Source organism: Halichondria panicea, chromosome 10, assembly GCF_963675165.1.
Source record: "Halichondria panicea chromosome 10, odHalPani1.1, whole genome shotgun sequence".
NCBI lineage: Eukaryota > Metazoa > Porifera > Demospongiae > Suberitida > Halichondriidae > Halichondria > Halichondria panicea.
This window is the reverse complement of record NC_087386.1, coordinates 1435654-1448331: the sequence shown is the minus strand read 5'-3', so window position 1 is coordinate 1448331 and position 12678 is coordinate 1435654. Positions and strand designations below refer to the sequence as shown.

The window sequence follows — 12678 nt, the reverse complement described above, 5'->3', positions numbered from 1 at the left end:
AACAGACAGAGCATAATTATAATGTTATGTGTAAGTGTGCATAATCACTTGACTATATCACTCTTAAGGTACACAGTTATTCTGTACATGAGAGAGGTATCGATCATAGACCTTTTCCACCACTCTGTGTTGTTATTGTTACTGTACATGAGAGAGGTATCGATCATAGACCTCCTCCACCACTCTGTGTTGCTATTGTTACAGTTCTATAACATATAATGATCCAGTAAGTCAAACGTGATGAGCTAGGATAGTGGTCTCGAGATTGCCAAACATGAGAAAAAATTACACTCAAGTCATTGTGTGATTTGATTGCCCAGATTGTCAAGACTCACGGTGACGACTGAAAATTTAGGTTTGTGTTCGTGTACTCTTAGCTCTATTAAAAGCAATGACGTCACACATAATATAATCAATGTATACATAACTATATACAATGTATGTCATTACTTTAGTGAGGGTGCCATGCTTTGACTATATTTGGACTAGTTTTTGTTATCATTGCCTGATGGTCAGTATTATAAACAAGTACAGTTTATTGTTCCCCTGAGGCATCCCAGTAACATTATTTCATTGAGAAAAATTGTCCCAAATAGCTTGTTTGTGCTTACATGTATGAGTGAGTGAATGCATAAAACAGATAGTTACGTAATATTTAAACTTGCATAGTTACTCTTGTCTGTACTGTACATGAGAGAGGTATCTATCATAGACCTCCTCTACCACTTTGTGTGCATTGTAGTTCTCGTCTCTAACTCTCCACTTGTACCAGCGAGCCAAAAGGCAGTACAGGACCAATCCAATCACACTCAGTGCAGTTGATATTGAAGGTTCCACGTAATATTGCTTTGAAAATTTCAGTAGTAGATATCCGATAAGGTAGTTCAAAGAAAATGAAACGATTATTAGAAAATTGATGTAGCCAGTTAGAAGTCCTCGCATGTTGTATGGTGACTGGGCACACACAAATTCGAATATTCCATTCAACAAAAGTACATTTAAGAAGCCATTCAAAATCCCTATGTAAATTACTGACACCCACACATATGGAGTAGCCAAATATAGAATATTCAGTAGCAGATTAAGTAGAGCCACACCTCCAATTCGCCGGATAGAGCTGGGTACTTTGTTTCTTATGAGTGGATACAATGCAAATTCATAGACAATTGTTGTAACACTGCCACTCAACCAAGCACTGCTAAACGTGAATATGATGTTTGATGTGCATTCAGTAATGTTGGGGTTAAGATGATCCTTCAGTGTTTTGCCAAACTTCATGATTCTATCATCTATGTAAATACTCCTACATGCTATTAAAATGATAAATATTGGGAAAGACATTACAAGTATTCTTAGGAAGGTTTTCACATCTTCAACTTGCTCTGTAGTGAATGGACCACCATATTTTGTCTTTCCCAGATCTAGTCTAGAAGGTACGTCTTCCTCCCAGTATGTGAGAGCACTGCGATAAATAGGAGCCTTGTGCTTGACTGCAAACTTGAGAACGTGGTGGATGGTTTTGATGGCTTTAGGCGACTTTGGTTCAATAGTTAGCCATTTTGGAGCTAACAAAAACATTGAAGAGCAAATGATAATCATACAAATCACTGGAAATAAGCTAAACAGTTGTACTTTTTGCATATCGTTGATTGTCGATAAGTTTATGCAATTAAGGAGTATAACCAATCAGAAGCAGAAATTCCAAAAAAGACTGAAAACACAAACCAACTGATGAAACTTGAAACGTTAGTGGAAGAAGCATCTGGCATTTGATCTAGACCAAGCTGTAAGGCTGTCATTACGCAAACTGATGTACTTGTTATGCTCACTGTGAAAACTAGTGCTGTAACAATGTCCTGTAATACAATACAATTCAGCATAGGAAAGTAGACGATTTGAATGCAGTTGACAATCATTGTAACTTGTAAGAAGAAGCAATTCAATTTAAAGATTCTGTAGTTTCCAAACTTAGCATCTGCTAACCATCCTAGGAATGGAATAGCAAAGAAAGTTAAGCTTGATATTACTATAAGTTTTAAATATTTTCTTATGGCGAAGTTTTGTCCCAAATCTGCCACATAAGACCACAAAGTTGCACTGATAAGTGCAGTCCACAGTAGAACAAGAAATGCTCCTTTTGAATAAAACCACCTCACTTTATAGTTGAATCTTTTTCTCTTCCCTGACTTCTCAATTGAGCTGCTGTTAGTGGAGTCCATTCTTTTACTTGCTTAATACCAACTGGCCATGGTCCTCTGATTTTGTATAGAATTGTTTGTGAAATACATGACATTCTGACCGTGCCCTGATGAACAACAGGGTTACAGCCTCAATGATAAAGTTTATAAACATGGCAATGTATAATTAAATACATTCAAATGTGACTCACTACACCTACACCATTCCAGAGGTCGAACAGCTAAATAAGAAAGATGCATACATATATGGCAAACAATGTTCATGATATTACCAAAATGATGGGTGAGAGAAATCAATAGAAATCAATATATGAACATCCTCCCTGCAACTACTGCCATTTTGAACTTGTACATGCAGAGGTAATCGTGTTGTTTGAATTATCCATATCACGGCTGTAAGCTTTGAGTGTGGGACTGCCTGTCAAATTGATGGTCATGACTGTGCCGGTGGGGAATCAATGTGTTTGCTTCTCTGAGGGAGTCCTCCTTCGCCAACACTTGGTTCATTCAAGTAAGTAAGTGTTTGGTGTGTGCTCGTAAAGTGTCTTTGGCTGGCCGATCAATTGATTCTGTATTCATAAATCAATTATTGCGATAGTGTACTAACCTTACTGTAGGGTATCCCCGTGTCATGCCAATTGCCGGATACAGGTATGAGAATTAAAAACAAGTTATAATTATACCTGTTAAGCATTAATGGTGAGTCTTGACTAGGTACATGCATGTATGCTTTATATAACATATGCATGGTTCCAGCTGTGTACATGTAACCTTGTTTATATTGTAGGGTATTTAAACACAAAATAATAAAATAACATTGAAACTAAATGTTTAAACTTGTGGTGATTTAGAAACAGATAGTACGTTATGCATGCATGAGTGTAGTCAGTTCAGTCATGTGACTCATGTTGTCCTTGACTCTCACTCTTAAGGCACACAGTTATTCTGTACATGAGAGAGGTATCGATCATAGACCTCCTCCACCACTCTGTGTGCATTGTAGTCCTCGTCTCTAACTCTCCTCTTATACCAGCGAGCCAGGAGGCAGTACAGGACCAATCCAATCACACTCAGTGCAGTTGATATTGAAGGGACAATGTGAAGTGCATGTATATGATTTGAATATAGTAGTAATGCGTTAAAGATGTTCAGAGATAGCGAGAGAAACAATAGAAACATCATGTAGCCAGTCAGAAGTCCTCGCATGTTGTATGGTGACTGGGCACACACAAATTCCAGTATGCCATTTAATAAAACTACAAACATGATGCCACTGAAAAATTCCACGACACAATGTAAAACTGATCCCCATACATGAGGACAGAATTGTGCAGCCAAATATAGAATATTCAGTAGCATGTTAAATAAAGCCGCAGCTCCAATTCGCCGAATAGAGCTGGTTACTTTTTTTTTTATAAACGGATACAATGCAAATTCATAAACAACTGTTGTAACAATACCACTCCACAAACAGTTGAAACTGAAAGTGTATACGACACTTGACATACATTCGGTGATGTTGTGGTTGATAAGATGCAGTACTTCTATGCTAATCTTTCTCACATTACTGTCAACTATGAAACTGAGTGGATTCATATACCCTCGTGCTGTTAAAATGATAAATATTGGTAAAGACGTCACAAGTATTCTTAGGAAGATTTTCACATCCTCTACTTGCTCAGTAGTGAATGGTCCACCATATTTTGTCTTCCCCAGGTCCAGTCTAGAGGGTACATCTTCCTCCCAGTATGTGAGAGCACTGCGATAAATAGGAGCCTTGTGCTTGGCTGCAAACTTGAGAACTTGGTAGATGGTTTTGAGGGCTCGAGGTGACTTTGGTTCTATAATTAGCCATTTTGGAGCTAACAAAAACATTGAAGAGCAAATGATAACCATACAAATCACTGGAAATAAGCTGAATAATTGTGAAATGTTGAGACTCGAAGAATGTGTGCAATAAAGGAGTGCATACAATAGCAACTCAGGAATCCAGAACCCAAAAACAATTGAAAATACAAACCAACTGATAAAACTTGAAATGTTAGTGGAAGAAGCATCTGGCATTTGATCTAGACCAAGCTGTAAGGCTGTCATTAAGCAAACTGCTGTACTTGCTGCACTCACTGCGAATACTGGTGCTAGGATGACATCACTTGTGTACTGTAGCGCAACAGAGCTTAGCATGGGAAAGCATAGAACATTGATGGAAATGACTATTGCTGCAACTAGTAAAAGGAAGCAACTTAATTTAAAGACTCTGTAGTTTCCAAGTTTAGCATCTGCTAACCATCCTAGCAGTGGGATGGTAATACAAGTTAAACATGATAGTGCCACGAGCACTATAGAAACATTCTTCCGATGTGATCCTATGATGAGCCTTCCTCCAAATTGATATGACCCCACAGTTGCACTGATAAGTGTAGTCCACAATAGAACAAGAAATGCTCCTTTTGAATAGAAATACCTCACTTGATACTTGCACCTCTTTCCCATCACTAGCTTCATACTAATTAATATGGTTGACTCTTGAGCTGCTGTTAGTGGAGTTATTCTTTTCAGATGCTTGAAGCCAATTATAACTTTTCCCCAGGAAAGTTGTTATAATTGTGATATGAATAATGTAATGTGCTGTTGGTGAACAAACAACATGCTTGTCCCAACTCTGATAAGGATGTATAATAATAATAATTATGTTTCGTATGTTTCAGTTTTGCAATGACATAATATTTGTATGCTTCCCATGCAGGGCTGGTGTTACATTTGTTGCTGTTCATGATAGCTATATACTTACCCCTCCTTTGTGAACAAGTATCCCTCGTGCGGCTACGCCTCGAGGCATAACAAGATGAAAAGTACCTTAATTTTAAGGTGACATATTTTCGCGAGTATTTAATTTCTGCTATTTCTGCAAATGAGTCACTGTACTCACAGATAATTGGAAATTGCGATGAACTCATTAAAACCACTTGCGAGTAATTAGAAACGTTATGAATAACATTAATTTCACAATTTGAGCAGAATTTAATACCAGCAAAATAATATGAGCTAAACAGTGAATTCGCAAACAAATCTACCTGTAGAACAAGAAAATAGCACTCACATAATGAAACCAAATTTAAGCTTGTGGTGAAACAGTATGGCAGTTGATTTTCACTATATAGGTGCATAGTTGTTCTTGTCTCTACTGTACATGAGAGAGGTATCGATCATAGACCTCCTCCACTACTCTGTGTGAATTGTAGTCCTCGTCTCTAACTCTCCTCTTATACCAGCGGGCCAGGAGGCAATATAGGACCAATCCAATCACACTCAGTGCAGTTGATATTGAAGGGATAATGTAATATTTCGAATGTTTATTGATCAAAATGTGGAAAAATCTCATGAGAAAGTTGGCAGATACTGAGAGAAGCACAAGAAATATCATGTAGCCAGTCAGAAGTCTTCGCATATTACTCTATCGCATTAAAACAATGGCTACATACATGGTGTAGGTACTCATTCTGCTGAGCACAGGTGTTCCCACTCATATTCCTTGTTTGTCACCCGTGCACTCCACCCATTGTCACCCTTAAGAACTATAGGGGGTCCAAATGAGTCAAATGCCAGTTGTGCATGTCTCTCACATTTTCATTGAATAAATAGGTGTCTTAGTATATCGTATAGTGTGCATATTTCGAGGGTATAAAATGTTTGCGGTTTTCGCTGATTAAGCATGTACCGCGAACATTTATACCCACGAATTTAATATCGCATGCATGCATGCTGCAGAGAGGCTGCTATTCCGTGAAAATTAAATCCACAAAAACTTTTCTAACTGTCAATCCGTGAAAGTTTATACCCTCAAAATATACCCGCTATACGGTAATCAATAATAGGTATTTTAGATAATAAATGGTGTCCTATGTAAAAAAAATACAGGTGTCTTATAAATCTTAATAGGTAGGAGGCAGTACAGGACCAATCCAATCACACTCAGTGCAGTATATATTAAAGGGAGAGTGTATATTGGCAAATAATTATATTTTTTGTAGAAATCCAAGAAATATGCTTGTCAATAGTGATAGAAATATGAGAAAAATCATGTAGCCAGTCAGAAGTCCTCGCATGTTGTATGGTGACTGGGCACACACAAATTCCAGTATTCCAAATAGCAAGAGTACAAATAAGAAGCCTCTGAGAATCTCTGTGTAAAGTATTAATGTGTAAATATCATACCAAAATAATATAGAAAATTCAGTATCAGATTAAGTAGAGCCGCACCTCCAATTCGTCGGATAGAGCTGGGAACTTTGGTTCTTATAAATGGATATAATGCAAACTCATAGACAACTGTTGTAACGATACCACTCCACCAAAAGTTGCAACTAAAATTGCATACGACACTTCGGTGATGTTGGGGTTGTGATGATGCAATACTCTGATAAACTCCATCAATGTACCATAACTGAAAATAAATTCACACGCTGTTGAAATAATGAATATTGGGAAAGACATCACAAGTATTCTTAGGAAGGTTGGCAGTGGGTTTGCCCGTGTTTAGCAATATTTCACTTACTTACTTACCAGTCAGACAACGAGCGGTGAAACTTCGAAATAGTGCAATTTTTAAAATGACAATATTCATACATTTAAAACGTTCATGGATTATGAAATGAGAGATACAAAGAGAGAAAAGGCTAAATAAACTATCTGTCCATTCAGTTTCTTGATGTGGCCTTTGCCTGCAGAGATTGAACATGAGTCAAAATAAGTGAGTGGAGTGAGTGAGTGAGTAAGTTTCTTGCCCAGCATTTACTCCAAGTACAGCCCTCTCCAGGACATTCTGCACATGGTTTCCAAACGACTACAACCTGGATTACAAAGCGCTTCTTCAGATTTGCGATTGCTTCCACGAGGCAGATGACCTTTCAGTCTCTATTTCTCTTACCTAGACAATTCCGCCATCTTTAATGACTCATCAATTGCGTTGTGGCCAAATAATAGATAGGCGTGGCTAAGAAACCGTACGGCTAAAATCACTTTTCCAGAGCCTGAGGTGTTGCTTTTTTTCACACTGTTCAGCTCTAGCTCCCTTTCTCTGACAAGCATGCTATATGCACTGGCTATGTATCATGCTCTTAAAATGGCTGTCATTTAATTAATAATGATTCACGAATTCAACATATCAATATTACTCATTTAATACTATAATTATTAGTCCAGAGATATTCGAGAAGATATCTGATTAGTCCTGTCTTCTCTTCTTGAACTTCTGTACTGCCTCTTGACGTTCCACTTGTACGGAAAAAGAAAGGGAATCCGACTAGAAAAATTTTGCAATGTGAAAAATTGCTAGGATTGGCCAGGGAAACCACAAAAAAGCGTGGAAACAAGAAATCTGACGAGAGCATGACTCCAATCTGTTACAACGTCATGAACATGTACAATACATAGTATATAGACTGTGTTCCAGATCCATCTACCAGCTTCCATCCACCACAGTCATCATTCCATGCAGGTCACCAGTATGGTCCGTGCATGTTACTACGCATGGATGGACTGTGTGTACCTGTGCTCAACACTGCATGTATTAGGAACATCAATTCATCACAAATCATCATGATTATATGCCCGCACATTCCAAAATGGATGTATAGAAAAACATTTGCAATGTGAAAAATTGCTAGGATTGGCCAGGGGAACCACAAAAAAGCGTGGAAACAAGAAATCAGACGAGAGCATAACTCCAATCCGTTACAACGTCAATCACATGTACTGGTAGTTTTCCCATGTTTTCCCAGCCAATATGCCACGCAATTTTTACTGGTGGAGTGATGACCAATCCCTATATATTTATCCATTTTGGAATGTGCGGGCACATAATCATGATGATTTGTGATGAATTGATGTTCCTAATACATGCAGTGTTGAGCACAGGTATACACACAGTCCATCCATGCGTAGTATAACATGCATGCACGGATCGTACTGGTCACCTGCATGGAATGATGTGGTGGATCTGGAACACAGTCTATTATTTAATATACTATGTATTGTACATGTTCATGACGTTGTAACGGATTGGAGTTATGCTCTCATCTGATTTCTTGTTTCCATGCTTTTTTGTGGTTCCCCTGGCCAATCCTAGCAATTTTTCACATTGCAAATGTTTTTCTAGTCGGATTCCCTTTCTTTTTCAGTACAGTTTACGTATCATGACATGCATAAGTGGAACGTCAAGAGGCAGTACAGAAGTTCAAGAGAAGAGAAGACAGGACTAATCAGATATTTTCTCGAATATCTCTGGACTAATAATTATAGTAATGAGTAATAATTATTGCTTGATATGTTGAATTTGTATCAGTATTAAATGACAGCCATTTTAAGAGCATGATATCTAGCCAGTGCATATAGCATGCCTGTCAGAGAAAGGGAGCTAGAGCTGAACAGTGTGATTAAACACCTCAGGCTCTGGAAAAGCACTGCTGCACTGATTCTAGGCGCACGGTTTATTAGCCACGCCTATCTATTATTAAGTGGCCACAATGCAATTGCTGTGAGTCATTAAAGATGGCGGAATTGTCTAGGTAAGAGAAATAGAGACTGAGAGGTCATCTGCCTCGTGGAAGCAATCGCGCAAATCTGAAGAAGCGCTTTGTAATCCAGGTTGTAGTGGTTTGGAAACCCTGTGCAGAATGTCCTGGAGATGGCTGTACTTGGAGCAAATGCTGGGCAAGAAACTTACTTACTCACTTAGTCAGTCAGACAAAGTGCGGTGAAATGTGGAAATAGTGCAATTTTTAAAATGACAATATTCATTCATTAAAATGTTCATGGATTATGAAATGAGAGATACAAAGAGAGAAAAGGCTAAATAAACTATCTGTCTAGCCAGTTCCTTGATATGGCCTTTCCTTGCAGAGATAGAACAGTTTAAACATGAGTCGAAATATTGCTAAATACGGGCAAACCCACTGCCAATCCTATGTAAAACCATAGATTGAAGAGTTGGTAAAACCTACTGGTTTTACTAATACATGTAAAAGGATTGGTCATCACCCCACCAGTAAAAATTGCGTATTTATATTATATTGGCCGGGAAAACATGGAAACTACCAGTACATGTGATTGACGTTGTAACGGATTGGAGTTATACTCTCGTCGGATTTCTTGTTTCCACGCTTTTTTGTGATTCCCCTGGCCAATCCTAGCAATTTTTCACATTGCAAATGTTTTTCTAGTCGGATACCTGTTAAGCATTAAGGTGAGTCTTGACTAGGTACATGCATGTATGCTTTATATAACATATGCATGGTTCCAGCTGTGTACACGTAACCTTGTTTATATTGTAGGGTATTTCATAAAAATTAATAACAAAATAACACTCACATTGAAACTAAATGTTTAAACTTGTGGTGATTCAGAAACAGATAGTGCGTTATGCATGAGTGTAGTCAGTTCAGTCATGTGACTCATGTTGTCCTTGACTATCACTCTTAAGGTACACAGTTATTCTGTACATGAGAGAGGTATCGATCATAGACCTCCTCCACCACTCTGTGTGCATTGTAGTCCTCGTCTCTAACTCTCCACTTGTACCAGCGAGCCAGGAGGCAGTACAGGACCAATCCAACTAAACTCAGTGCAGTTGATATTGAAGGGATAACGTAATATTTCGAATGTTTATTGATCAAAATGTGGAAATATCTCATGAGAAAGTTGGCAGATACTGATAGAAGCACAAGAAATATCATGTAGCCAGTTAAAAGTCCTCGCATGTTGTATGGTGACTGGGCACACACAAATTCTAGTATTCCGTTTATTAAGAGTACAGATAAGAAGCCACTGAGAGCCCCCATAAAAAGTACTGATGCTCGTGCATATGGATAAAATTGCATGGCCAAATTAAGAATATTCAGTAATATGTACAGTAGAGCCGCACCTCCAATTCGTCGGATAGAGCTGGGTACTTTGTTTCTTATGAATGGATATAATGCAAACTCGTAGACAACTATTGTAACGATACCACTCCACCAAAAGTTGCAACTAAAATTGTATACAATGCTTGATGTACATTCGGTGATGTTGGGGTTAAGATAATATTGCATTGCATCAAATATTACGTCTTGATCAACAACCGTGAAATTGATGAGTATATTCCCACCCGATGTTAAAATGACGAATATTGGGAAAGACATCACAAGTATTCTTAGAAACGTGTTCACATCTTGAACTTGCTCTGTAGAAAATGGACCACCGTATTTTGTCTTCCCCAGGTCTAGTCTAGAAGGTACGTCTTCCTCCCAGTATGTCAGAGCACTGCGATAAATAGGAGCCTTGTGCTTGGCCGCAAACTTGAGAACCTGGTAGATGGTTTTGATGGCTTTAGGCGACTTTGGTTCTATAATTAGCCATTTTGGAGCTAGCAAAAACATTGAAGAGCAGATAATTGCCAAACATATTACTGGGTATAAGGTAAACAGTTGCATTTTCAAAATATCGTCGATTGTCAAAAGTAACGGTATGCAATAAATGAGTGCATTCGATAACCAGTTAGAAATCCAGAACCCAAGAAAGATTAAAAACCCAAACCAACTGATGAAACTTGAAACGTTAGTGGAAGAAGCATCTGGCATTTGATCTAAACCAAGCTGCAAGGCGATCATTAAGCAAACTGCTATACTTGCTGCACCCACTGCATATCCTAGTACTACAATGACAGCATCTGTGTATCTTAGTGCAACAGAGTTTAGCATGGGAAAGTAGAGAGTATGAATGGAGCAGAAGATTGTTCCAATTAGTAATAAGAAACAGTTTAATTTAAAGACTCTGTAGTTTCCAAGCTTAGCATCTGCTAACCATCCTAGGAATGGAATAGCAAGGAAAGTTAAAAATGGCGGCGCTATGAATACAATTGGTAAATCGTTCTTCTCGAATGTTCCTAAAAGGATAGTTTGTCCCAAACTTGTTACATAAAATCCCAGAAGTGCACTGATAAGTGTAGTCCACAGTAGAATAAGAAATGCTCCTTTTGAATAGAACCACCTCACTTGATACTTGCATCTCTTTCTCATCACTGGCTTTGTATGGTCCCCTGAGCTGCTGTTAGTGGAGTCCATTCTTTCACTTATTTCAAGCTGATGCTCTACAGGGTTTTGCAAAATCCTTGCAACAGGGCTAAACAGACACTGCAAAGACTTCCATATATATGGAAGTCAACTGCTGACTATAATATTTTGGGTACAGGGTTTTGCAGAGTTATTGTAACAGGGCTAAGCAGACACAGCAATGACTTCCATATATGGAAGTCAACTGCTGACTTTTACTATTAATTTTTATTATTACTTTTATTATTGTACATGTGCAGGTATCTGTATTTTGAATTGAAAGATGTCCTGAAGCCTTAAGAGAGCATCAGCTTATTCACAAGATTTAATTAAGGTGGTGGGTGGTGCACCATGGAAATGCTTATCAGGGTGTCATTGAAAAGAGCAACAGTTCTACACAGTTGAAGCAAATTGTCTTGTCACCAACTTTATGACATTTCCACCTGGTGCACCGTTCACCACCTTAAATCTTGTCAGGATGTCCTCCTGATCTTGTGATGCTCTCTTTTAGGCTCACAGGACAACTTTCAATTCAAATAATTATACACATACCAGGGTGTCATACAGGATTTTGAATTAGCTCTCTTTTAGGCTCACAGGACAACTTTCAATTCAAATAATTATACACATACCAGGGTGTCATACAGGATTTTGAATTAGAGAGGGGACTTTGAAACATCACCAGAACATAAACAAAAAGTCAACAGTTATTTCAATACCCTACCGCTATGGACACACAAATACAACTGAGTACCTAAATGCACATTTTAGGGGGGGGGGAATTGGAGCCAGAGGAGAGATATAATCATATCCCTCCCCTGTATGAGCAGTATGACACCCTACATACATACATGTACACACAATATTTTAAGTCAGCAGTTGACTTGACTTCCATATATGGAAGTCATTGCTGTGTCTGTTTAGCCCTGTTGCAAGAATTCTGCAAAACCCTGTATAGATCTAATCACTATCTTTTCTATGGTAATTAGTAGCACATTTTGACCCCCCCCCCCCCTTGTCATGTATGCAACTTGTACTTGTTTTTCTTATATAAACTAATGTGCTGCTAAGTTTTTGTTTCAATGATAAAGATAGCGTTACAGTTTTACGATACCGAACGTGGTCATGAGGTTGCATGGAGTAGTCTCAGGTCCGGCTGTGCTTTAGAAATAAACTTTTCTAAAGCACGGTTATTTTCTAATTGTCTGGGAGCAGAATAGAGTTTATGTTTTGATATAAGTACAAGAAAGACAGAAACGAGCATTTCTAGCATATTATAATTATTATAGGTGTGTTACTAATGAGTTACATTAGAGTACACAGGTTACTGATAATACATGTGAATGGAAAAGAAGGAAACGGAAAACGGAAACGGAAGGCGGAAACGAAAACGA

At 38.2% G+C, this 12678-nt stretch overlaps 1 protein-coding gene across 1 annotated transcript; it reads right to left on the bottom strand.

Annotated features, from left to right (window-relative positions):
• Positions 1 to 9604: 9604 nt before the first annotated feature.
• On the bottom strand, positions 9605 to 11800 carry LOC135343245 (solute carrier family 15 member 4-like). Its single transcript, XM_064540240.1, has one exon. The coding sequence runs from the start codon at positions 11294 to 11296 to the stop codon at positions 9674 to 9676; it is 1623 nt and encodes a 540-aa protein (XP_064396310.1). The 5' UTR covers positions 11297 to 11800; the 3' UTR covers positions 9605 to 9673.
• Positions 11801 to 12678: the final 878 nt, after the last annotated feature.

Coding starts and splice junctions, on each gene's coding strand:
- LOC135343245 (XM_064540240.1), bottom strand. CDS start 11,296: ATGGACTCCACTAACAGCAGCTCAGGGGACCATACAAAGCCAGTGATG.